Source organism: Sparus aurata, chromosome 15, assembly GCF_900880675.1.
Source record: "Sparus aurata chromosome 15, fSpaAur1.1, whole genome shotgun sequence".
Lineage (NCBI taxonomy): Eukaryota > Metazoa > Chordata > Actinopteri > Spariformes > Sparidae > Sparus > Sparus aurata.
In genome coordinates, this window is record NC_044201.1 from 5,937,901 (window position 1) to 5,964,220 (window position 26,320).

At 43.8% G+C, this 26,320-nt stretch overlaps 1 protein-coding gene across 1 annotated transcript in view; it reads left to right on the plus strand.

Moving 5' to 3' along the window:
- The window catches only part of lrmda (leucine rich melanocyte differentiation associated), a 225,434-nt gene extending 199,315 nt beyond the window's left edge, over positions 1-26,119 (plus strand). Inside the window, exon 7 of the mRNA XM_030440977.1 lies at positions 24,265-26,119. Coding sequence (XP_030296837.1) covers positions 24,265-24,344 — 80 coding nt within the window. The 3' untranslated portion in view covers positions 24,345-26,119. The remainder of the gene's footprint in view (positions 1-24,264) is intronic.
- Positions 26,120-26,320: the final 201 nt, after the last annotated feature.

Below are 26,320 nucleotides of genomic sequence, written 5' to 3' on the forward strand. Positions count from 1 at the left end.
AATTATGACATCTCACGATATATAACCAAACTCTGAACTGATAAAGTGGCCTTTTTGAATGGTGGAACAAGGGGGAGGCTGTATAGTTTTATCCTCGACTAGCGGGCACATCAGCAGCACTTCTTACATCGCCCTGCACAAAAGAACCTCCCTTCTCTTCCTTTCAACCCTCTGCACCCACCCCCACCTCCACCATGTCACCTGTGTGGAAGCCCCAGAGCCTGGGTGCCAGAGGTAATTACAGCAGCTAGGAGATCCCAGAGGAGGGCAGCGCTGGCAGGTCACTGCCCAGGGAGAGAGGGGTTGGAAGCCAAGGACAGAACTCCGAGATAAGCTCCTGTCTGGGCTGGTGGAGGAGTTAACCTGGAGGAGACGGCGCAAAACAAGGCAGCGGGGAGAGGAGCAGGAGGGAGGAGAGCAAAAAGATGTGCTGTTGTCTGGTAGTGAAATCTAAATCAAGTTTTCATAGAGCTGATCTGACAACAGATAGATAGACGGGACGAGGGAGGAAGATAGAGTAGAGAGGAGGCAACGACGGGGATTAAAGAGCAAAAGAAGACTTAAAAAACGAGAGAGCTAGACAAAAGACGAAGTGAAGGAGGATGGTGGGGGTTCCAGTGTGTCTTGGTGAAGGCGTGACACAGAGTGGAGTGGAGTATATAGTCTGGCAGAGGGGCCTGAGGATCCTCCACTACTGTCACCTTAGCTCTAACTCTCAGTGCTGGTCCAACTGTCAACTCAACTCTAAATCTAACAGTCCAAAATGGAGTCCCAGCCTAAAGTACTGTGTGTCTTCACGAGGACTGGTCTATACCATACTTTTAAGCAAAAAGCCGGTGACATATCACCTCCCTTTGCTTTACCGTGATGATTTATCCTTTAAACAGGCAAAACAAAAGGCTGGGGTTTTTTTTTTTATTAACAGCTTGTCATTTTCTGAGGATGACATATTTTGAAGTGTGATTCACAAGTTTATTCCATAGATCTAATTATAACTGTTTTTCAGAAGTATGTAAAACAGATGCGTTAGACTTGATTGATATATCCACATGCACAGAGGGAGATTTTAATGAAATACCTTTCATTTCCGCGGTATATTTCAATAAATGGGCCAGGCTGTAGTTACTGCTTTTTTACAGGTATCGGATTAAATCTGAGTAGGCCATCCCTCAGCAGTGACAGCGGTAAATGAAACGGATATCTTTGTACAAGCAGAGTAAACAGACGAGGGAAAACGCCTGAAATCTGCCTTACAGTATGAGCCTTGGGCCCTTTTAATCTTGTTGTTCTGGGCCTGCTTCCAGCTACTTTGTATGTATGTATCTTAAATGGTGCACAACTGTTATTAAACTCCCGGGAGGAAAGCAGCCTTCAAAGCAAAAAAAAAAAAAAAAAAAACTTCTTCCTGACGACACCCATGGGGTAACTCACATTTGTTTGGCGGTTCGCTTCCATTACATGTCGAGGTGATCTACACCGCGGCTCCTGCTACACTCCCCCCCCCCACCACCCACCCCCAAAAAATGAAGCAACGGGAAAAGATCCAAACTAAGAGTAAACTGTTTTATAGTTGCTGCACAACAAATAAACAAACATCTGGAAGCATTCAGAGCGGCCCATTAGAAGGGCTCTGGGCTTTGCCAAAAAGGGGTAAATGATGAGGAATGGGCTGTCGAAAGGCTGGCGGAGACAGGGGAGAGGCCAGATGACGGAGCTGTGGGTGCTAAGCACTGCCTTTTAGAGCTCAGCTGGGCTCAGAGAGATCTACACCTGCTGCTATCTCCTCCTCCCCTCCTTTCCTCCACCAGACATCTGGATGGGATACATGACTAATGGATGACTAAACTGCTGGTGTTGAAACTTAGCTGTTGTCAATATGAAGGGGAAGGTTGTTGGTTTGACTGATGACTTAATGTTCTTTGCACGACACACTCAGTAAAAAAACTAAAAAATGAGTTTGACGGCTTTAAAGAATGCGGCAGATATACGGTTCCCCAAAGTCTGTTTGTTGTCGCGTGTATAATGACCAGAGCTGATTATATTATTTATAACAGCACGGATCAGCTGTTGGTGTGAATACAAATATCGACCCTTCATAAAGTCCTGTTACTCAAAGTGCACATGTGCTGCTAGTTAACGGATTGTTTGGTAAATGAACTGATATATCGCCTCAGACATCTGTTTCTTTACTCCCAAGTTGTTTCCCGTCCTTATTTTTTGAGGGATTCAATTGTTTTTCTGTTTGATGTCACTCTGAAATCTCTCATCTCTCTGCTGATAATCTTCCCATCCTGCTCTGGACTGCACTGGCATGTTCCACGAGTATGGAAATGTCTTCTCGGCGAGAGAAGACAGAGCACCTTTGACGTTTCCCATTAGACACACGTACGTGCTCTGCAAGACATTTCACTCAGGCTCGTAATGATTATACCAGCAGGATCTGTCCCCTGATAAACATCACTCTTAAACACAAAGGCTTGTACTGGCCCCCACACAACTGAGACGAGGCATATGGAAAGAACAAAGTGTAAGCTTTTCCTCCACAGTGGGATTGGCAGAGCTGCTTTTCTATAAACTTTTTATGATAAACTAAACTAAAGAGAATGCGCGCGTTCAACATTGAGGAATGACAGATGATGATATATTGTCACGAGAATGATATACACAGATCTCAGTGCCAGCTATACGCCACGAGCGAGCGCTGAGCGAGGCTCTGCACCAAACTGTACGAGGTGAATTGACAAAGTAAAGACGTGGCCTTCTTCCCAGGTACTGAGTTCATAAAAATGTTTCCCAGGCACTCGTCACTGCATGAAGGTTTTATGTCTCTGCAGGGTTTGCCAGTTTGTAAGCTGATGAAGTGCCAAAGATTAGTTTCTAATGATCCCGTGCAGAATTTTCCTCCACATTTAGCAAAGTCGTAAAGATTAAATCTATGAAAAATATAACCCTCTGAACGGTGCCAGTCTTTTACTTTGATAGTGCGGATGCTCATGTACTTTCACTCAAAGCAACGTTGTGTAACTTCTTTACCTTAAATAACAGCTTCAGAGTCATTGTGATGGTACAGTGTCTCTGAACAGGGTGAGCGGTGACTCTGTCACTTGTTTCTGCATGTGACTTCAGTGAGAGGGTAGGATCACAGTGTTACGTACATGTTTACTTATAGATACAAGTTTCCAGGACATAACGTTACTTTTTCTTTTTCTTTTTTCTTTTTTTTATGCATATTTAAAGTTTTATTCAAGTTTAATGCCTGCAGGACATAACAGTTTGGGAAATTATATTAAAGCATTTGTTAAGAAAAAACAACAAAAGGTCGTTATAATGATAATAATAAGAATAATTGTTATTATTATAATACTTGTGTGGTATTATACTGCAATACCATAAAACCCTGATACTTGGTTATCTTATTGTGAAAACCTCATACTTCTGTAACCCAGGTGTACATGGGTGCTTATGTAGGCGCTCGTGTTTGTGGTGCGTATGTGATCTACTCCCACAAAAACAGGACGGTAATTGCTCACCCTGTTCCATAACACATTTCACTAACCCAGACTTGTGTCAAATGAACAAGAACCTGAAAATTCCGGCACCGTCGCATCAATCTTTTGCGTTGGGGAGGTTGCTACACGCTGCATATCGCAGCACATCACAGTGGTATATACTCCCCGTGTATGAGGACAGGCTCTATTTCCTTTATGCGAGTCAGATGATGTGATATTATTCCTCCCAGGAGTGGATTGGCTCAGCAACATGAATATCCATTAAAGCCGGCCTATGGAGATGGATGAGGGGAGAGGCGACGAGGCAAACTGGGCCTGCAATCCTTCACCGCGGCTCCACATTGCACCGCACTGTCCGCATCCAAAGTGATGAGAGCTCATTTTTGGATGCAGGCCTGTCCTTGTTATTACTAGCCCTGGAAATCACCTCTACGCTTTCTCCTTCAGAGGCAGCCTAGATTAAAATGCCAGGATAACCTCCTCAACTTCCATGACAGGCTTAACTGCCGAACTCTGACGTGCCAGCTCTAAACTGCTTTGAGAAAGCTGCCTTCTACCAAGTGTCATTATCTCTCCGCTATCAGATGGCACTCCTTTCACAGTGTGTGAATAATTCTGTTTGTGCTGGGTTTGGGGAAATGTCAGTGACACTATTGTTTTTACCTTGCCGTTTGATGTAGCTGAGAGAGTCTCCTGAGTGTCTTGAGTTCTTAAACTGATGTTGGATGTACACAGCAAAAACTTAAAGTGAAGAGATAGAACTGTCTGCTTCTAAGCTACTGCGAGATATTTGTTTGTTAGGGCTTCTTAGTAGTGGAATAAAAGTAAATATATCTCTCTGTGATATTTAATAGGGGATGTTTCATTGTCAAGTTTAAAATATGCTGACTGAATTGATCCAAGCGCACAAAGAGTTCACAGATCAAGTGAGACATTTTCTATCTTAAGTCACTGTACAAATTGGTCCGATGCTGCAGTATACAGTATGCAACAACTGCAGTGCATTACTTGATAATGAGCATCAAGCATTTTAAACATGGAGCCGGGACGCTTCTGATCCTATTTCTGAACTCCTCCATCCGTCATGACTGAATTATGATGATTACAAACTTTGAACCATTTTCTCAGCAGCAGGAAAATATGTAGCCCCTTAAATCTTTACCGTCCGTGACCACTGCAGACAAACCTTAGTTATTTATGATGATACAAACCCAGCTGGACTCACCCATTAAAACATGCTCAGGCGCAAACAGACACAAGTTTGAAGCATTACGTTGGCTTCTGCTCCAAACGTGTCAGACCGACAGACAAGGACATGAGTTTCTGCCAAGCAGGCCCAGCCCTCCTGGAAAAACATACCGCTGGTGCTCTGGACCTTGGTCTGCTTCCCAGTTGCACTGGTCATTTTCAGGAAAGTAGCAGAGCATAAATCACCCAAAGTGGAAAGGTCTTACTGCTCGAATCAGCTCTGAAATTCTGGTATTGCTAATGCAGCTACGCTATTATTCATTTTCCACCGTGATTTGTAGCCGTGGTTCGGGACAACTGAGATGCAGCGTGTGCTTTTCCAGCCGTACTTTCAGCCAGAAGTTGGAGCAGGTTTGTGTAGCCTTCATGGTTTCCAAAGGTGGGAGTCCATCATTGTAATTTAGGATGGGGGTTAGCTGCCAGATGGTTTTGGATATTTTTACAGCAGGATGGATGTTGGGTCCACCAGTTTTCTTCTGTGTCAGTGCCCCCCAAAACAAATTGCTCAGTGAGCAGGCGGAGTCTGTCTGCGTGAGGGGGCTCGCTACCCTTCATCTTGATGAATAGCTACTAACATGCTGGCAGATGCCGGACAACTTGTCATGTTAAAGGAGACAGGATCAGACCTCAATAAGTCCTTGTAGTTTTGTAATTATTGTATATTAGACACACGGTGTCTCATATTTTAGATTGTATGATACAGCAAGTTGACTAAATTAAATCCGGTACTTGTTAAATATATTTGTCTAGTTGGTTTATGTAGGCTCATATATCTTAATCAGGGAGTTTTTAATAAATTATTTTTTGAGTCGACTGTAGATCGTAATTCTGGGGTAACTGATCTCACGCAGTAATCATTCAAGATGAAAACATGCCTTAATGCTAGTCTGGTTAATGGCTCCAACAAATTAGATTCCAATTCACTCAGAGGCCAGTTTATCATGCTGCCTGACAACACATTCTGCATGGCTTAACAGCTGTGCTACATCACTAAACCTTTCTGTCAGGCATGATCGTACCGCAGCTATACATGCCATGGATTCAGTAATATGCAGTGAGAAAAGGTGGCCACCAGTGATAATTTACACAGGGACATAAAGTGGTGTCCTGTTAAAGGAAAGGTCCGCGTGGCAATCACAGTGAAACAGCTAGCTTCCCCGATCAGCCATGCAGCACGGTATGTACACACAAACGTGCAGGTAAATATGTCGCTGTAGCACGGACGGACTCGCACACACGCATCCATTTTATGCACGCCAGAAATTTACACCAAACTTTATAGAAATTTGTAATGAAGTTATGGGCACAAGATCCATGTATCAAAGCCAGCGCGATGGCTAGAGCTGCAACAATTAATCAATTGATGGCTTAGTTGTCAACTATTTAATTAATTGCCATTGAAATTCTGATAATCAATAAATAATTTTGAGCTTTTTTTTTTTTTTGCTTGTTAAATATTCATATCATCATTCATTTTCATTGTTTTCTGACTTGTTTAGACCAAATAACTCATCGATTAAATGAGAAAAAAACAGTAGATTAATCCACAGTGTCAAAATAATCATCAGTTGAAGCCCTAATGATGACATAACGCAAGTCTACTGTCTTTAGATAGACTTACCACATACACTTCTTAGTATTTTGCATTTAAAAATATCACCACACGATATTTATCTGTTTGTCAATGACAGCACACAAATCCTAGCTTTGTGTAGACCTTTGAAGATGATTCCAGTTTTACTCTCGGAGTTTTGCAGCCAACACTTCTGTTAGCTATTATTATATTTTTCTTGCCAGATGTAATTGATGGTGTGTTGAAACACGGCGACACAATGGAGCAAAAATCATGAGCGGGTCAGGCAATCAGACAGCTCTTTAACAAGCCAATAGTCTAGACGATTACACTTTTTTTATGAAGATCAAACCAACAGTGAGTCAGCATTAAATGTTGGTAATAATGCATCGCAGAGTAGATCCATGTTGACACTGGAAGTCCGTCTGGAAACATCTGACGGATGTTTATCAGTTTTGGTCAGAATTTCCATGGTTTCTTTCAGTGTCTCCTGCTAAAAAGCTGTTTCCTGCCTCGTTTAACCGTCTTTCTAGGAAGGCGGCCACACTCCCAGATCCCAACTCTTAACCATATGAGCATAGTGTTACTATTATCTATAGGAGTGATGGCCAAATCTATGGTAACAAGACCCACTGGCGCACTCTCTGGAGTATTATAGTGCTCTTCAATTGAGAGTACCTGGAAGGATCCTGGGAGCCTTTATAAGCTCTGTGAACATTCTCAGTGAATGGACCCATCTAATGTCATTTCTTCAAACAGCCCTCAAGTGCAGAAGTATAAAGAGCAAGAAAAGTCAGCGGGTAGTTGGTATGGATAGTTTGGTTGAGTTGGACATTCACAGAACAGTATGTTAACTTTCATGAATGACTCAACTCACATCACATACTGTAGGTTTTTAGAGACTGGCTCTAGTGATTTTAACCCAAAGTGCGATTTTTCCCCTTAACCTAACCAAGTAGTTTTGGAGCCTAAATCTAACAAAACGTGACCATTTGGCAACATTGATAACGGTCAACTGTGAAGTGTTTGTCAGCAAGCTTTATTTTGAAAGTCTTATCAAACGATATATATTGCGTGTTATTGCTAACTTGACCGCAGAGCCTTTACTCTGAAAGTGGAACCGAACGTTGCATATCGTGGTCAATCAAAGTGGACATGACTGCAACTGACGTTTTGGTATTGTTTGTATTGTGGGCCCTGAAACATCACACACACACACACACACACTGACACGCTCGTTCCCAGGTACCCTCAATGCTCCAAAGCTATTGTGGTGGAAAGAGCTGAACTCATCTGTCAATTACGGTAAGCTCCATTGGGCCATTGTCTAAACTGTTTTCTCACTCACTGGTGAATCCAGTGATTTATTGTCAACTGCCTCGGCATCAATATACAATTGGGAGACACTAAGCTGTGATGTCTGAACACAAACTATTGTCAGAGTATCAGCATAGCTCACATTAAGTGCTATTTAGATTATTCATTGCATCGGGCTGGGAGAAGGCCATTATCCAATGCGTCGGGATTCCAGTTCTATGGATTCGAGCCTCTGTTTCTTCACATTCACTCTCCAACTAAATGAGCGACCTCTGGTCGGAATCAAACGCAGACACACACATTTTGTGGGTGAGCTTGTCCTGTCCTGCCTCAAGTCCATAATGTCAACTGGATATGAGTGTCAGAGGTATTTTGTTGAACTGAGACGCGTTTTTATCTTTCTTAAAATGTAAAGGGGAGGCTCGGTTACAGGAAGTAGCAGATCTTTTATGGTCTGTACTGGCATCGACATTCCAGCTGAACCAGAGTGAAAAGAGCGAGGTCACTGAAATGCTAGGAAGTCCACAGCAACCTTTTAATCTGTCACTTTGATTCGCAGATTAAGTCACTTTAAACAGACGGAGCAGGTTTCTCTGTCACGATAATGTGAGCGGACAAGCTATTTCACCATCATAATTTGATTCGCAGATAGTTTCTGGCATGTTATGTCGCTGCAGCGCACTATGATTGGATTGACTGAGTCATTTTGGTCAAACACATGAATTTATCCAAGATTGTTGTGATTTAAAAGTCCATGTGCTTCATCCCCCCTCCTTCAGGACAAACATGCATTCAAAACTCGATCCTCAGAATTGGTAGCCATCGCACTGTGTCATATCTGCCGGGAAATATGCAAGTCCTTGATTATGCATTTGTGTACAAGTGTGTTTTTTATTTGAGCTCTGAATGGGTTGTTATACAGATGGTTTATTAAAAAACAATCAGGGAAACATAAGAGCTCAGTACAGTAAAAGTTAATTTAAAAAGTGAAAGATTGAAAACTCCCAAAACAAGTTTAGTGCGGACAAATAAAGAATTTCCATTCCTTGTGATGTTGAGTGCCCGGGGACCCTTGAAAGAAAGCTTAAATATGTCTCCCCGTTTGACACCATTAGCAAGTGTTAACACATAACCTTTGGCAGCGCCAGCCAACTGCTCCGCACCATTTTAGGCATCCTCTGCAGCAGCAGTTATGAGCTGGGGGTTTAGGCAGTTGGCTAACAAAGACAGGGGAAAGAGGGCATGATATTAGATAAAGTGAAATGAACTTGTTTGCATGTCTGGCGGTGGTATTCTTTGTTTGCACACTGTGACCCTGAGATGCAGTGTCTCAGGGCTAGCCAACTGTTTGTTTTGTGCCCTCTGATCCATTGTGTTTCTGGCTAAAATAACAAGCTTGGTTTTATTTCGTCTTTCCCTCCTTTGCATTCTACCCTCATGGTAAAGAAAAATAGATTTTGAAGTGAACACGCATATGTTGCACCATAACTGGTGTTATTGTTTAGCTTTATGCAGCAGGCGGTAGATTGAAAGGATGATATTAAGATAACCTTGGGAGGGATGTGATAACGCAGCCGTGGGCATTTGTCCTTCCTGCCATCACTAACCCACTGTGACATTTTGGCTGAGGAACGGCTCGAGCTGCAGCACTAACAGCTTATTTGGACTTTTTGTACAACAATTGAAGGGATAGCTTTTTTGTTCTTGCACCGTTTAGAAATCGCCTCCCCTGGCCTGCTTGCATTGTGCTGTTAGCCATTAGACTATGGCGGGGTAATCCTGACAAATACAATGCACAAATCAAGGATATTAGTGCTGTGATGTGCAGTCGATAATATTTGGCTTCATTAATTCCCATGCCCTGAGATGACATCCAGTCCCTATTAGGTTTGAAATCTCATCCCCTTCTCCTCTATACCTCAGCTGTGGCTCAACCAAGCAGCCAAGCAGATAATACGCTCTGAGCTCTGAAACATGTACCATTATAATTAGCTTTGTCAGGTCCTAGCCCCTACAACCCTCATGCAGATAATATGATAATATGTCTTCATAACCGGCTGACCTTACATGCTCAATATTTCTCCCCTTATGAAGATTACATGTCAATAAAGTAATTGAGTCCCGGGGTGTGTGGCAAGTGAAGATTTAGGTTATTGGACTTTTCGGGGCAGTGATGTACGAGCGTTATTATTCTACCTGTCAGGGGATGTTCAGGGGGCTGGGGACGGTCCGAGAGTGTCAGGGGGGGGGAAAGGAGAGGCGAGGGGCAGGGGTAGAGAAAGAGAGAGGGAGACAGAGATAAGGCAAAAGAGAAAGAGAGGGGAGGGCACAGAAAGAAATGAAGTGAGCCTCAGAGAGAGACACTGAGAGGGGAGAAGTGAGGCAGACGGAAATGAAGAGAGGAGGAGGGAGGGAGGACTGTGGCGAGCAGGAGAGGCGAGATCATTTCTCACAAGGGGCGACAGATCCACAGTTAATCATTCCCTCATACCTTCATCTCTCTGTCCCCTCCCTCACTCTCTGCATATGAACAGGGGATATGTCATATTAATTAAGAGGAGTGGGGTAACGGTGGAGCCATCCGTCTGCACGGGGCACGGCGAGGCCAGAGGGGCTTGAAATATTCTGCACAACACAAACCTATCATCACCTCTGCCTCACACCTGATTGGCTACTGTGGGCTCATCAGTTTAAGCGCAGGCAGGAAATGAAGGCATGTCATTTGACACAACCATAATTTTGAGCAGCATATGATGTCAGGAAAAATATACCTTTCATCAATTTAAACGTACATTTACACTATTTGTTGGTTTATATGCTTGCTCGCTTATTGCCATATAGATTTTAGGACAATTCGATGGATGTATCATTTCGACAGTAACCTCAGTAAGCATACTGCAGTTACAGTCATCTAATTCACCAGACAGTCATTTAAAATGTAACAACAACGCACATTGGAAAATATGTGCATGCTGTAAATGCAATATATATTAAACTGAATACATCAAGTTCATTTTTGTGCTTTGTCAAAAGGATAACATAACTAAGCGGTGCCCCCTCTTAAAGCAATTACTAGTAGAAATACCCTGTATATGCACATGTATATTCACATTTAAGTGACCAACACACTAAAAATGTGTGTCAAATAAGAGTAAACCCACCTTGACGTCACCCATCGGTTTGTGGAATTGTGTTTTTAAGCCTCGAGTTTGGCATTATTGCCATCGCCATTTGGTCTTTCTGAGGCCAGAAGGGAAATTATTTGGACGATGGTGGAGCTGGGGAGGATTTCCATTTTGAATCTGACTGAAAACTCAAGGGCACGCCTTGGTAGACCCAGACTTGTCAATCACATGGTAGCCACGCCCTAATGCATGCCCTGCTTTTTCATCTAATTTACACTAAATGGGACTATGATTTACTAAATGAACATCATGCTGCAGGGAGAGCAGAAACTAGCGATTGAGACCATAAACTCATTAGGAAACGGTTTAATCAAGTGATAAGTAGAGTCATTTTTTCATAAACTTATATATAATCTGACTTCTTTTTGAAACCAGCGAAGTCGCCCCCTACAGGTTTAAGACAAGTCCTCATTGGCTTCACTTTTCAGACCTGGAAGCTTCATCCATATTTTATAGGGTCACTGCTAAGTCATTACTTACAAATTATCCACCGTGAATCAACAATATTACAAGGCATTAACACAAGAGTTTTGGTAAAAACGCATGGTAAATGTAAATGTATGCTTGGCTTGGCTCAATTCCATTTTGATTTCGCCACACAGTCTCTACACTGTGAAGGCCCTGTTCGACAACATAATTGGTACATGTATGTAGTGTCCTTTTTCTTCCCTTTTCCTTCTTCTTGCCATATAAAATGACAAATTGCGCTAAATGCCATACGTCAAGGAACTGTTTTCTCCATCATAATTTGACTGTCACTGCTAGAGACAGAGGAAATGGGATGTGAAAATGAGTGTGGTCGATTGAGGTCCAACAATGAAGGTTAGACACGTTTTCAGCTGCAGCCGAGAGACGGTGGCAGGGGACACACAAAGGCAGGGTGGGAGAGCAATGTTAAAGGATATTTTACCATGTCCTTTCAGATTAGGCCTGGAGATTGATATCTTCCAGTCAGATGAAGCTCTGATGTGAGTGATCCGGCCCCTCCATCATTGTGACATGCGGCTCTTGGCTAACGCTCATCCGTGTTGATGGGCACACCCTACGCCACGAGGGCCCTGGCTAACATACCCACCTTCCTCTCCTCCCATCTCTGTCCGCCTCACTCTGCCATCTCTGTTCTTTTATTTCTATTGCCCTTCTCCCCTGTTTTCTGTCACCATGTCATGTCCAATCACTGTTTGGCTGGCCAGGCACTCAGTCGGGCAGGCAGGGAGCAGGAGCCCCAGGTAGAGAACTGCCTAACAGGCGTCAGGATGGGCACTGAAATGACTCTAATAATGGGGTCCCCGTGTGGCCCAGACAGGCCAGTCAGTTAGCAGGGCCAGGATGGGGAGTAATAAGTGTTTGATGTCTGCAGGGGAAGGAAGTGTGAAGGAGTACAGCCAACCCTGGGCACTCCGGTCAGGCAGGTGCAGCCAGCCAAGGTCTGAGGGGAGCGACTGCTGAACAAGACGTCAGATTAGTATTGATATGTGTCACGCTGGAGGTTGCCAGGCTGTTTGTTTAAAAGAGTGCCTCAGAGTGGTAGCGGCCGCGCGGTAATTGATGTCTAGCTCAAAAGGAGAAGCTAGAGGACAGCCTGATGTGGCTGCTGCTGAGCGAAAGGCGAGACCTTTTGCGAAAGAACCGTTGTCAATTTTACAAAGGAAGGAAGTGCCGCACCTGCGTTACACGTGCAAGTTTTTATGCATGCGTAAAAAAAAAAAAAAAAAACTCCAGCAGCAGTTCCTCTCGTGGCTACATTTGCAGGCCGTCTTTTGATTTGATGGAAATCGCCACTGACAGGTAGCGAGGTGCCATTTTGTCCACCGATGCGTGAAGTCCATCATTGTCTGCGTAGTTGAGTTTAGTTAACATGGCACTTAGCGACTGACATTGCTTTAGAGCCGGCAAAACACTGTCATTGCCGTGTCATTTATCTTTCACTAACCAATTTTTGATGTTTTCCCCGCTGAACGCCTCGCTGAACGCTGCTAGGCGTGTTCGGCTATAGACAGAGTTTCTTTGCCCTCTAAGTGTAAACTGTATTTCAACCCTCCCCCTCCCCCCAAACACATTTCGAGCCCTGATATCAGAGGGAACAGGTCGCCCAGCACCTTCCGCTGATAAAGCCACTGCCGTCCTTTCTAGTACGGCTATCTAGTAACAAGCTACTTCCCTTTGAACAGTTTTATGTGGTTGTAATTGACCTGACAATGGGGTTCATTATGCAGTCCCTTTCATGCTGTTTTGCCTGATAATTATTATTTAATGTGTTCGGATGGAGAGCATCATTAATTCATCCCTTCCTCCAATGTCAAAGAGATGAACAGTGAAGTTATCACTCTCTGGTGATTAATATTATGCTCCTTTGTTATTGAATCCTGTCCCAGTGATTAAACCTTCATTGAGTGACTCACCAGCCCGCTCTTATTAACGGCGCCATTACCGAACACAGCCAAACCCCTAATTGCGATTTTCACTTTTTCTTTCTATTTTCGGTCAGAGGTTCGAACCACTTATCTGCGCTTTTCTTTTAATTAGAAATCCCGCGCGTAATGAAGAACACAATCGATCAGTGTCAGGCCGCGTGGTGTGCGTGCGTGGTGATTTGTGATCCGCATGTTGACAGAGAAAATGAGCGCCCGTGATTACTGGCGTCATTAGTGGTTTCGCGTGCCCTTAAGGGTAGGCGAAGACTTTTAATATCTCTAGCTGTAAATAACAAGCTTGTCATTATTGTGCTCACAGAAGAGTCTTTTTGTTTTCATCACTTGCAAGGTCTGTGCTGCCAGTGAGTTGGCCTCGAGAAAAAGCACTCCAAGGGGACTCAGGACTTTGTGAACTCTCCCCTGCCTTTAAGCACCCTCGTCCTCCTTATCTCCAGACTCCAGAGCTACTGTAACCAGTGTTCTCTCCTGGCTCCATGTGGAATAAATGTCACTGAAATTAATTTCACCATTTTTTTTTTTTTTTCATTAGACCCCCCGCAACGGTAATCTCTTTCCCTCAGTCAAAATTTATGTGCCCCAGAATTCAATTTCCTTCTCATCCTCATAAGTTGGAAGTACAAAGACTGATAGGCATTCATCTGGTTATAACTGTAATTCACCCATCAATGAATAATGCCATCCTCAATTTAAAGTGTTTGATTATAGCCATTTAGTGAACTGACAATGATGGAGTGTCACTTTTCAGACGAGAACCAATGTTTCCCATAGGCCCGAAACGTAACTGATACGCTCTCCTCGGCACGTCTGATTATCGATCACACGTTTTCTTCTATTTTGATTACATTTCTCTATTTATTCTATCAATATTGGCCTGAATCACACAGCTAGCCTCCTCTTAGTTCCTGAAGTTCCTCTGGAAAACACACAGAATGTGTTATTGGTGCACTTTAAGGAGAATCATGTGGCAAAATCAACCTGGTATTGATCAGAGCTGGTTGAGCCACGACCCGGCAACCTTCCCCTGACAGCCTATCAGCCTGTGGCAATAGCAAATCTTTCAACTCTCCATCTCTTGCACGCACGCACACACAGTCTTCCACTTTTTACATCCTTTGTCGGCCCTCCACCTGTGTGTGTGTGTGTGTGTGTGTGTGTGTGTGTGCGTTTGCGTGTGTGTGTGTGTTTATCTGAGTCATGCACACAGTTCTTAAATCTCTCCCCTCTCTTTTTCCATCTCACTTTCAGAACTCTTCCACCCCAATAATTTAACACTCCAGCGTGAGCTATATAAAGTCAAAACAAACACCTAATGAAAGTTTGCGCTGCAACAATGGAAGCGCAAAAAAAATCCGTCACGATGAATTACGGCTCGAGAATGCGTTTGTATACATTGTGTGGCGGCGTATACGCTACGGCGGGGAAACATGACGTTTGACTGGGTGACAGACTAACCACTGACTGACTGACTGACTGACAGCGAGTACACAACGCGCCAGGCTGCCTGCTGAGAAGTGTTTGGAAAGTCTGACGTCCAAGCCTCATCGAATGTCAGCGGAGAAGGCAACCGTTATGTTGTCTTTCCTCTGTGATGGACAGGCGTAGCCAAGACTATTGCTGCAAATCATAATCAATTCAGCAACTGAAACGTTCCTCATACACCTATAAAATAGCAGATTTAAGCATGCACTTGTTAGAATTTACTTAAAGCTGCCGGATGTTTTGCCGTCTTGCATGTAGCGCTGCGGCTCATTGTAAGCGGTATAATCCTCTCCTTCCTGTCTCTCCTGCCCTCCCGCCATCCCTCTTTCTTTCTGCCTTCTCCCCAGCCTCTGCCTGGGTGAAAAATGGGGCGCATTTCCCTGATAGCGTGTGTGGATGTGGAGAGTATAAATGGCTAATGAATTACAGATGAACATTGACGCAAATTAATCTTCCTGATGTCCCAGGGTTATATGGCAGCTATTTAAAAGTTTAATCAATACGCTGAAGTTGAGAACATGCAGGCGCTGCAGTTGTTTGGCCGCAGTAAACAGCCAGGAGGGGAACAGGGAAGGCCCGAGCCCAGGGTATGCATCATAATGACAGCTATTTATGTTTAATGGACTAAATATTTTTTATTGCGAGAGGACTAATGTCACTTTCATTTTCAAAGTTACACGCAGGAGTTTTAAGTTCGTGGCCCGAGAGAGACGGGTGACACCTCAGCTGTTAGGATGGTGAACTAATTGACAGGGGAGTCTGTCAGCAGAGTAAAGATGGAGTAAGGATGGCGTTAGTTCCAACACGTCGTATTAAGCCTTCACTCCTTTTGTGAGAAATGTGCATCATAAAAATGATAATGAGATGGTCCTCATATTGGTGCCATCAATATGTTTTACCTAAGTGACGTTCCCTCTTGCTCGACGTCTTCAGCCACCATTCTCCCTCTTTCATTCGCATACACACATGCACATACATGTAGGCCTGTTTTAAACATACTTTAGCCTTTTGTTGTTTAAATGGGTTGCATTAAAGTATCTATAGCTTGTGTTTACAATTTTTTGCAGTCAATACCAGTTTTCAAAAAATATTTTGACTTCTTCCTAGAGCCTGACTGATATAAGATTTTTGGGGCCGATGTTATGGAGTAGAAAAAATTCCAGAGATAATGTTATTTACCCAAGATATTTCCATAAACACCCATATTTTGCCATTATTCCTCATGTGGTTGTCAAACTCTTGTGAAAAAGATATGTACATAATGGAGGCAGGATATTTTACAGCTTAATAACAAACCTTCTTGTCGAAAGTGACATTCGAGCACTGAAACCGTAAACCTCGCTGGGAATTTTAATGATCATAAATATCCCTAAGCATCTCTTTCTGCGTTACAATCTCTAAAAAATAAAAGACATCATAGCTGCCTGCCAATGTATTGGTTGGGCTCTACTTACACCAACACAAAACCACATTGCAGCAGTTAATTTGCCAAATCAATAAACAACTATCTCTCTCTCTCTCTCTCTCATCAACAAAAATACAGAAAATCTGGTAAATCAAGTGAAAATACATCAGTACAACAGAAGATAGATTAATGGGTACAGTAGGTGTTTTGGCTTTGATTTTATTTCATATTAAAGGTTTGTTCACAAAGCAGAGCATGATTTCCTCTGCTATTATACTACAAATGACAATAAACTACTAAAAAAAAAAAATAATAAATAGTCACACGGTTGGTGGCTTGACTCAGCAGAACAGTATATTCAATAACAGCCTGGTGTTTTGACCCTTTTGTCATAGACTGTAAAGACAGAGAAGAAATTAGACAATTTAGCTGACTCTGGAAAAATTCAAATACTGTAAACTGACCACATAGTTTTTACAAAAACAACAGTTGTGAAACATTGAATGTTTTTGCTTTGCCTGCTGGGGAACTAAGTAAGTACAACCACTTACAACAGTTTATTCTGGTTTCTGCATTCGTTTTAATGTAATCATTAAATCAGTGGAAATACTCTTCTGGAGCAAACATGTCCTGCATGGACATTGCATTACATTACATTCCCGCTGGCACCTTTTGGCCAAATTGAGCCTAGGCCTAGTTACATAATTGATTTCAGCGGGTATTTGATTGGTCTCAAATGCCCTGATTCTGTGAAATCAAGCATAGGACTTAATGCACATCCCCATATTCAAGGGAGAGCTGGATACGCTGGCTCTTGAGTTGCATCATTATGTACGTCTTTATCTTTGCAAATATTTCCAGCTGCGCTGTTGCTAGAAGAATAAACAGATTAGAAAAAGCTAACACTAGCACTCAGATCCAGCATACCAACACTAAGTGAAACAATTCTATTTCTCTCCTTGGCAATGTGCTGTGTGTGCCAGCTCGACTCTCAGTAGGCTGAATCAGAGTCCACTGGCTGTTGGTTTATGGGACGCAGGGGGGTTATCTATCTGCAGGCCTCCCTATAGAGAGGAGGTGGCGACTCCATCTCATGACGTTGGGCTGAACTGATAAAAGGACAGCCGGAGATGGATCGTGTCCACAATAATAGCCCTGGCTCACAGCAGCCTACGCCCCAAGCTCATAAGTCACTCTCGCACCAACTCTTATGGATGCCTGCCCTCAGCTCCATCTGACCCCATCCCCCACCTGCCCAGCAGTGTTATTTCAGCCTTTGGAGATGATACAGAAAGTGTAATTGCCTTGTTAATTGGCTTTTTTTCTCATTGCGTTTTTTCTCTGACGGATGGCGGCACTGATGGAATTGTTGGCTAAGTGGCCAAACTGAAGGATGGGACAGAAAAGAGGAGGAGCAAAGAAAGTAAATAAAAAAAAGAAATGCAGCAAACAACCAGAATGAAAGAGCGAGTGAGAGAGAAGAATCAACGAGAAAAAATAAGAGTGCGGAGAAGGAGAAAGACAGAGTGGAAGCAGTTGAGACGAGAGGGGAGGATGGATGGGAGAAGGAGGCAGGACAAGAAACTGGGAGTGGAGGGAGTGGATTCATGCCGAGAATAGATAACCTTGATGTTAAAAGCTACATCCGTCGGATGTGTCTTTCTGTGACATATTGATGGCCCTTGAAAAGAGTCAAGCTGATTGTATGCAGGGAACAATCATTAAACCCACTCCATCTCCCGCCCGTCTCTGACTCTTTCTCTCTCTCTTGTACGTGTGTGTGAGCGTGCATGCATAATTCTGTGTGTGGGCTGATTAAATGCACAGTTTTTTAAGCAGGCTGTGTGAGTTAATACTTTGAGTAATACCTACAAGTACAATCGGACAAACCGAAGTCCTAGTTGAGTGTTGTGTGTGAGATACATTTTCGAGCCCGGACACACTAAACCGACCTCAAAGGACTAGCAGCGACAAAGGTCGACTGTTGGGATGCCTCGCGTTACCTGTGCCGTCACAAAAAGGCTTCACGTGAACACCCTGCGAAGACTGGAGTTAAATGCCAACTAGTATTTTCTGAGGCCTGCTTGAGAGGAAATGGCTCTCCATACCACCAGGTGGCGGTAGTTTGTATTCGTCATTGGAAAAGGGCAACTAGGAGACTCCGGACTGCTGACACAAACCATCATTTTAACCACTCTTTGCCATTATAGCCACTTCTAATCCAGAATATGTCTGACAGAAAGTTGCAAAAGACACTGCGTTGTCAGCCCTTGGTCTTTTGGTTGCTCAATCTCTTACTGATGGGCTCCGTCGAAGATTCAATATGCTCATTTGGCTGAGAGGTGTCAACATGGGCCAACTAGTGCAGATGTTGCGGGACATACCTCAAAACCAGTGCCACAGATGTTCACCCAAAACTAGCCGATGTATTTATGTCGGGGCACATAACGATGTAGGAAAGACCAGACCGCCAACACCTGACTGGCGCTACAACATTTGAGAGCTGGACCTGAGATCCAAAGTAACATTGCCTCCTTAGTTCATCCTCAACCAAACTTTTACTTGCCGGGTTAATGCAATGCCTCGGCCACACTCTCTCGGGCTTTGCAAATCTTACTTGCAACACGACGCAGACCAATTGGTTTCAGTCGGGTAGCAGAACTCTTCAGCAGCCTAACTTTCCTAACTCACACTTCCCATCCCTGTGATCTACTGGTCCTGGTAACTGATGTTCTCTGAGTATAAACTTACACACTATGACATTTCAGCTTTCTAAAAACAGCATATGAAAGATACTCTGAGGCTGTTGGAACAGAGGCAAGCTTTGAAAGAGACATCTGTTCAGTTGGATGAAATCAGACAGTCTTTCTACTAAATTATAAAGTATTTTATGTGTTGGAAAATTGAGGCACACAGTATCCAGTGGAAAAAAATATTTTTAGGAGAAAAACTTCTGCTTGGAGACCCAGGAGACAGTTCAGTGGGAGTTTCTGCAAACACTGAAATACCTTTAGTTAACCTCACTGGTCCAAAATGATGGTGCCAGAACCCAACAGGATGTGGATATATACTACCTGGACCCGGCTGTAATTTGAAAGCTGGGACCCGTACCCATGCAAAACCAAGAAATGTCAGACCCATTCCCACCTATTTCACAGCTGACTGCTATTCAACAGTTAATGTAAATTTAAAAGTGTGTCTCAGCAAAACTTTGTGTATCACCACATGTGGCTTCATGAGCCTTTACCCTTGTTTAGAATACGCTTTGCAGTTTCGTTGCATCTAGCATAATAAAGATAACTCTGACTGTTTGCCTTTTGATCTATAGCAAAGATCTTCCTTGCAATGGCTTTTAGCATGTTCTTATTTTCTGTCATCTGTGCTCTCTGAGACAAGCCCAGCCTCTAGTCTCTAAACCTTGCCATCACTTCCTGAGCAGGGCCATGCAATTACTACACCTTCAGATGAACTACTGAGTGAAGTCAACCGCTATTAATTTGTTATTGTCACTTTGTGCAACGATGGTGAGCATCACCGATTGCACTTTTGACAGGACGCAAGTTAAGGAGTCCTCGTGTGTTTGTCTGCGAGGATTGGTGGTCATAGTAATTAACAGAGTTGGCTTTTACCCTACACTTACTGTTCATACTTTATGAAGAAAAACGATGTATTCATTAGAAAAAAACCAAAACTTTCCTTACCATGTGTTGATTTCACAGCGGAGCGCTGTACATTGGAGGCTTTGTACAGCTGGCTTACTCACACTGTGGCAGAGTGGCCCATCAGGCCCCTGCAGAGAGGACACATGCTTTGGGTAATCAGCTCTGAAAAGACCAGACTGTTTGACGATGAACCCACACTGCAGCGTTCACCGCGAGGAAGATACAAGATACAGACTGCACGGCCCTTTAATAAAGACAAGAGGGTTAGTTACTCCCCTTAAAAACAACAAGGTGCTGCGTGACATATGCAGAACAAAGGCCTGATTGTTCCTCCACCAGGCCATGATGGAAACATTAGCCTCCACATCACTTTGTTAATCTGTCACTTTAATGGCTGCTCCCACTGTTCTCCCTGTGTGCTGCGTTCGTGCGCATGAGATGAAAGTGTGTATGGGTTGGTGATAATGTGTATATGGTTGAGAGTGTGGGTGTTGATTCAAGTGTGCTCATCCGTGGCTTAGGATACACAGAGGATGTTGTAGACTACTTGGCTTTGGCACTGTACCACTCGTTATTAAGTATCAGTTCATCAGGCGGAACCCCACAGGCGTGAGCATGGCCTCAGAAGGCGTTATGTAAGAGTGAGTGTGGCGTTGTTATTCCCTTCCTCTATCTCTAACCACCCCATCTTTCTCCTGGTTCCTCTCGTAATAAGAGCAAGCTCTCGCTGTGAAGGGGAACGCGGCGAACTGGAATGTGTTTATGCACAAAACACACTGCTTAATGTAACGCTGAAATATATCCGGAGCTCGAGCCAGGTTGTGCAGAAAATTAAGAGACACATTCGTGCGCTTTTTCACCCAATGGGAAACAGACCTCATCCCTGTTCTTTGTTCTGCTCGATCCCCTTATTTACTCCTCCTCTCCTTTGATCACATCTATGGCTTTATTACTTTTTAAAGCGACTGCTGGAGAGTTACAGGTCACACGACGGCAGAGTTTTTCCGACTGGTCCTGGAGAATCTCAGAATGTGTTCCCTCCAATCCCTCTCCGTCCCCACGGGCTAGTGACGAGCTCAGCAGAGTGTGAAGGCTTGAGGGGCCTTTAGCTTTAGTTCCTTCATCTGTGAAGGTTATCTCTGAAAGGCTTTGGTTGCAACCTACAAATATATCCCCTCTAGGTAATATCTTATAGGAGCCGCCTCGGTTCTGGTACCTCAGTGGGTAATCTCTTTAAGGGCCCCACTCCTGGAGAGAGTGAGTTTCTCGCCGGGTAAACTGTGAATATGTGAAAGGCCCCGGCGCCCATGTGATCAGAGCGCTGCGAGACACCCCAAGTCCTGTGGTGTCAAGCCCGGTCTCAAGCCGTGGCACCTATATCCCCAGGCAAATCACGGCAGCTGGAATTCTCCTCCCCCTGCCCCAACATCCTCACTCTCAAGAGAGACACACACACACACAAACACACACGTATATGTATCCCTCACACACCGAGGAAGCAGGCAGGCATGGAGCTGGTCCCGGATTTTATCGGAGGTGACAGCTCCTCACACTTCAGTGTTTGGATCACCTCAAGTAGCTGGGCTATGAGGGGAAATGAGCACTGCTCCACTACAAAGTCCAGATTTAGATTGACTGAGCTTGTCCTCGGGCCTGTGGGCTGCTGCTGCTGCTGCTGCTGCTGCTGCTGCTGCTGCTGCTGCTTCTGCCGCCGCCACCGCTGCTGCTGCTGCTGTACTGCTCCTCTGCCTGACAGAACACCCACTACTGCTGCGAGGGACTGGTGTGTGTATTTGTGTGTATGTCTGCGTACGTTATATGTGCCCGTGTGTGTGTGTGTGTGTGTGTGTGTGAGTGTGTGTGTGTGTGTGTGTGACTTGCCTACTTTGAAGAGTCAGAGAGAGTGGGGGAAAGAGAGCGATGTGTCAGGTTTGGTTAGAATTGAGGGTGGCATCAGAATATGCTTGGCACTAATATGGCACCAGTATCTCTGTCCCCGTCTCTGCTTTCTGTCACTTAGTTGCCATTCTCTCCCCGCCCTTGACAATGTCTCTTTGGATTATGTGATTGGACTTAGCGCTCGGAGCACCCCTCATCCCTCTGCGACACCGCCTCTCCCATAAGTCTCTCCTTTTCCTGCACTGTCTCTGGCCTGGTGCCCCCCCCCCCCATCCCTCCCTCCTCTCCCATAACGCACTTGATGTCTATTTAAAAAGCCTGGCGAAAGCTGTATCTGTTCTGCTGTCAGAGGATCATTGACAGCACTAATGCCACTTGTCCTTGCCTCATTTGGCGAGAGGTGACACCTAGCTGCAGTCCGCCACATTCATCAAGTGGCAGCGGGAGCGCCGTGACATCAGAGCCGGAGCAGACCAGTCACAGAGGTCTGGGCAGCCCTCAGCCTGGCCCGGGAACACCTCTCATCACAGCAAAAAAAAAAAAAAAGCACTGCTGGCCACCTTGGATTCATCGTTATGTCACTTGTTCTTTACAAATTCCGATTAAATGATTTCTGTAGATGTATTTCCAAGACCTTACCTTTGCTGAATTCACATTTTTCACACTGTAAAATGGGTATAAAACACACGTACACTTCTTTGATATAATTGGACGTACATTCCTTTCTGTGGACTGTGGTCTTGCTGTCTTCTCTGTGAGTTTCTTTGCTGGCATGACTAGTTTCAGCTGTTGAATCTCAGCGGATATCAGGAGAGCTATGACATTTTGACTGCACCCTGTTGGATAATAAGCGAGAAAACCGCCTTCAAAGCCACCGCCTGCTCCCGATCAGGCTTTTTGGTGAGGCGCGTCGACTGAAAACAATATCTTCATTTAGTGCATCATAATGAGCTACTGCAGTGGTACCCAGGAGCATGTTCTCAGCTCAATTGACCTGTATTATCTAGAAAGTTCTATTAACCTATAACCTACAAATGCACATGGACCCCCCCCCCCCCATGCCACACCCATGCCTGCTGATAGTTGGATAATTGCTCACTGTGATGGTCCAGTGTGTGTTGGAGCACTCCACGTGGGTGGCTGTGAGCTTGTTACCGTCAGGACTTTGCCCCGAGGCCATAGGTCTTTCTCTAGAAGAAGACGCTCATCCTCCCCAGCATCACCTCTCATCTCCGACCGTGAAGCAGACCCTGTTCAGTCCTGCCATTCGAAGCAGACCAGTGGAATTTTTTTGCACAGTAGTAAACAAACACGGGTTTGTTTACATGCAGTTTTTCTCCCTAAAACTCATCGTCCGTGTCCTTAAGCTCGAACGAACACATTGAATGCATTTGCAAGCTTTGTTTTCAGTGTTTTGAAACCTGCGTTGGCATCATTCTGTGGTTTGTGGTTTTCTCCTTTATCTTCAGATGAAGTTATTACTAGTGACCCGGTCTGCATTTTAAGAATTTCCGTACATAGTAACCACTCTCAGTAAAATGCTGCAGTAGATAAAAAAGGTCCAAATAAGCTTTTATGACTGTACTACAAGCAAATAACCTTTTGCTTTCAAGACTTGCAAATCAATGCTCTGGGTTGCTGCAAACTTTTTGTTCTCTCACTCTTTGTTCCTCGAGGAAAAGACTCATCAATATTTACACGCTTACACAATATCTACAAGAGCGAGCAATCACAGAGGCCTGTGTATGAAGTTATAGTGAGTTAATAACCTTTTTGGCTCGGTACCCCTTTAAACAAAGCTTTTCTGCTTTTTTTTCTGCTTTCCCACTGATCACCTGGCAATCCCTCAGATTTATCTTGTGACCTACAGGTTGGGAATACTGGCACACAATTTGGGAATTTGGGAACATGATTTCTACGCTCATGAAATCCAGTCACTGCATTCTTTGCATGAATATAGACAGATGTGAACTGGTCAAACAGTCCACATATAATATATTTATTTGTTTCTAATCAAATTCAAAGCAGGTCTAGTATGTCTTGTGTATTTTTAGTGTCCTTCAGTGTTTTACCTACCTTCTCCCGCATGTAAACGGTCTTGAAAGTTAAATAGGTTTAAGTCCACGCCAAGGAAAGCTGCTCCATCCCACAGAAAACACTGCTCCTGAAACGCCTCGTCAGTAGTCCTGCATTTAACTCCGTGACTTTGTGACATCACACTACGTCACCATGTCACACATTTGCAAAATGTATGCCTTGGCAAGTTTGGCACGTAGGAATTGATTTAGCTCAGCTTCTCTGGGGTTTGTCAGTGGTGCAGGAACAGGCATGTGTGAGCAGACCAATCAGAAGAGACTGGGTATTCTGAAGTAGACAGGCGCTTAAACTAAAGCGTTTCATGAGAAAACCTTTCTGTATTTTGAAGAGCTACAACATGTAAACCTATTCTGGCAAGTCACTCAAAATGAAGTGGTGAACCTGAAAGTAAGCATAATGTGTCTCCTTTAAAGAATGAGAGACCCCTCACCTGACTCTCCCTCTCTTTATTTTAGGTGTATTCGCCAAGTGCCGCTACGTCTACTATGGCAAACACTCCGAAGGCAACAGATTCATCCGGAACGACCAACTCTGATGGGCAGCTGCTGAGGCACAAAGACGGACATGAATGACAGTGGACGTGAAGGAGAAAAGAGATCCAATCAGTCTCTTATTTATTAAAATCACTGGTGATATCTGAGTCACCTGATCACCCACTGGGGGGAAAAAAACTTCGTCAAAAGATTTTGTCATGGTTATGTAAGGCGGATGTTTTTTTTTTCTCGTAGTTTTTAAACTTCATATTCCAGCCCCATAGTTACGTCTGCTGAGCCGGGTCTGCCTCTGCCTCCCTGCTTCCAGCTTCCAGTCAGACTCAGAGATGACACTCCCACTGACATGATTGCCTGTAAGCATCAGCAGCCACACAACTCCAGACACGCACATAACACACGCACGCACGCAAGGACAGTCTCTCTCTCTCTCTCTTTCTCTTTCCCACTCTCTCACACACACACAGAGTCATAGACAAACAGACCCGGCCAATTGCATCCTTTTCTTTGACAGCCATGATGGATCACCCGTCCACTACCGCCACTAATCAAGGGTGAAAGGGGTGACGGTCACACACCTGGGGCCTGACATGGACTCATCTCTCTCGTTCTCTTACTCTTTTACAAACACACACACACACACACACACACACACACACACACACACGCACTCACATTCCTAGCTGCCATTTGAAACATTAGGACATTGCAAAGAACTTGACAGAAAAGGGTTTATACTGCCAGGTGGTCAAACATTCCAAGATTTACAATCGTTCAATCGTTTCAATCCTTCTTTGTGTTTGGATGAAGTTTTATTGAATCAGTTTGAACTTTGTGTCTCCTCGCCTGACCTCTGAGCAATAATTTGGTCAGTTTCTGTAACGTGTATGTTGTGTATGTTAGCAAATGGATAATTTTATGGATGAAATGTATCAAATGCAGATTTTAAAGTCAAAAACATTCCAATATTAGCTTTAATGAAAGAGTCGTATCAGTCGGAACCAAATGTGAATTTCAGGTATATCGTGTATTATTATGGTGACATTTCTGTATCTCTGTTATTTTGCCTTTCACACTGTGCTTCTTCTTCCTTTAGCTTAAAGGGTAACTCCACCAATTTTACACGTTTAAGTGTGTTTACAAGTCTCTGGAAGTATTTCCACATATGTGAAAAAAAAAACCAGTATAAAGCCTTTTGTGGCTCCAGAGGAAGCTGCATGTAATCCGATACATTTCCTCCAGTGGCTAAGGTGTATTTTGGGTAATGTAGGCTCCAGGTTGTGAAAAGCCGTCCACTGGTTTAGCACTGCAGTCCTAAAACACTGTTGTACTCATTATGAACATATTAAAAACAAACAATCAGAATTTAGCCGCTGAGTGACATTACTGGAGGCAGTTTAATCCGATTATATGCAGCTACCTCTGGAGCCACTAAAGGTTTTATGCTGCTTTTTTCATATAAGCAGGAGTACTTTTCAAGACCTGTAAACACATTTGAGTGTGTAAAATCGTTGCCCATTATACATGAAGCATAACCTTCATCAATAACAAAAAACCACAAGACATAATCTTCAGAAAATGTCATATTGACTCTATAGTTGCCCTGAGTGTGTTCAAATGCATACATTTTTCAAATGTTAACATTTTATAGTCATCGAGGTTTTAATCCTTTATCACAACAACAACAACAACAACAACAACATCAACAAGCCAAGCACCCAGTCTGAAATTTTGACATGAATGAATGATGTGTTACAGCTGATCCGATGCAAACCTGTAATAGCTGGATGTCTTCAAGTGATTAAACGGGTGCAACTAACATGTGTCTCTTGTCAAATTGATAAAGAGCTCAAGGTACTCCGGTGCCTTCACATTAATCCCCTCTGCCACCACAATACACTGTTTCCTAATAATCAAATCTCCATCACGCTAATACTTTATCCTGTGAGCCAATCAGTGGAGCCAATCAGCATTTTAACAGCCCTTTGTTACTCATCATTGCACTCGCAAAAGTGGTTAA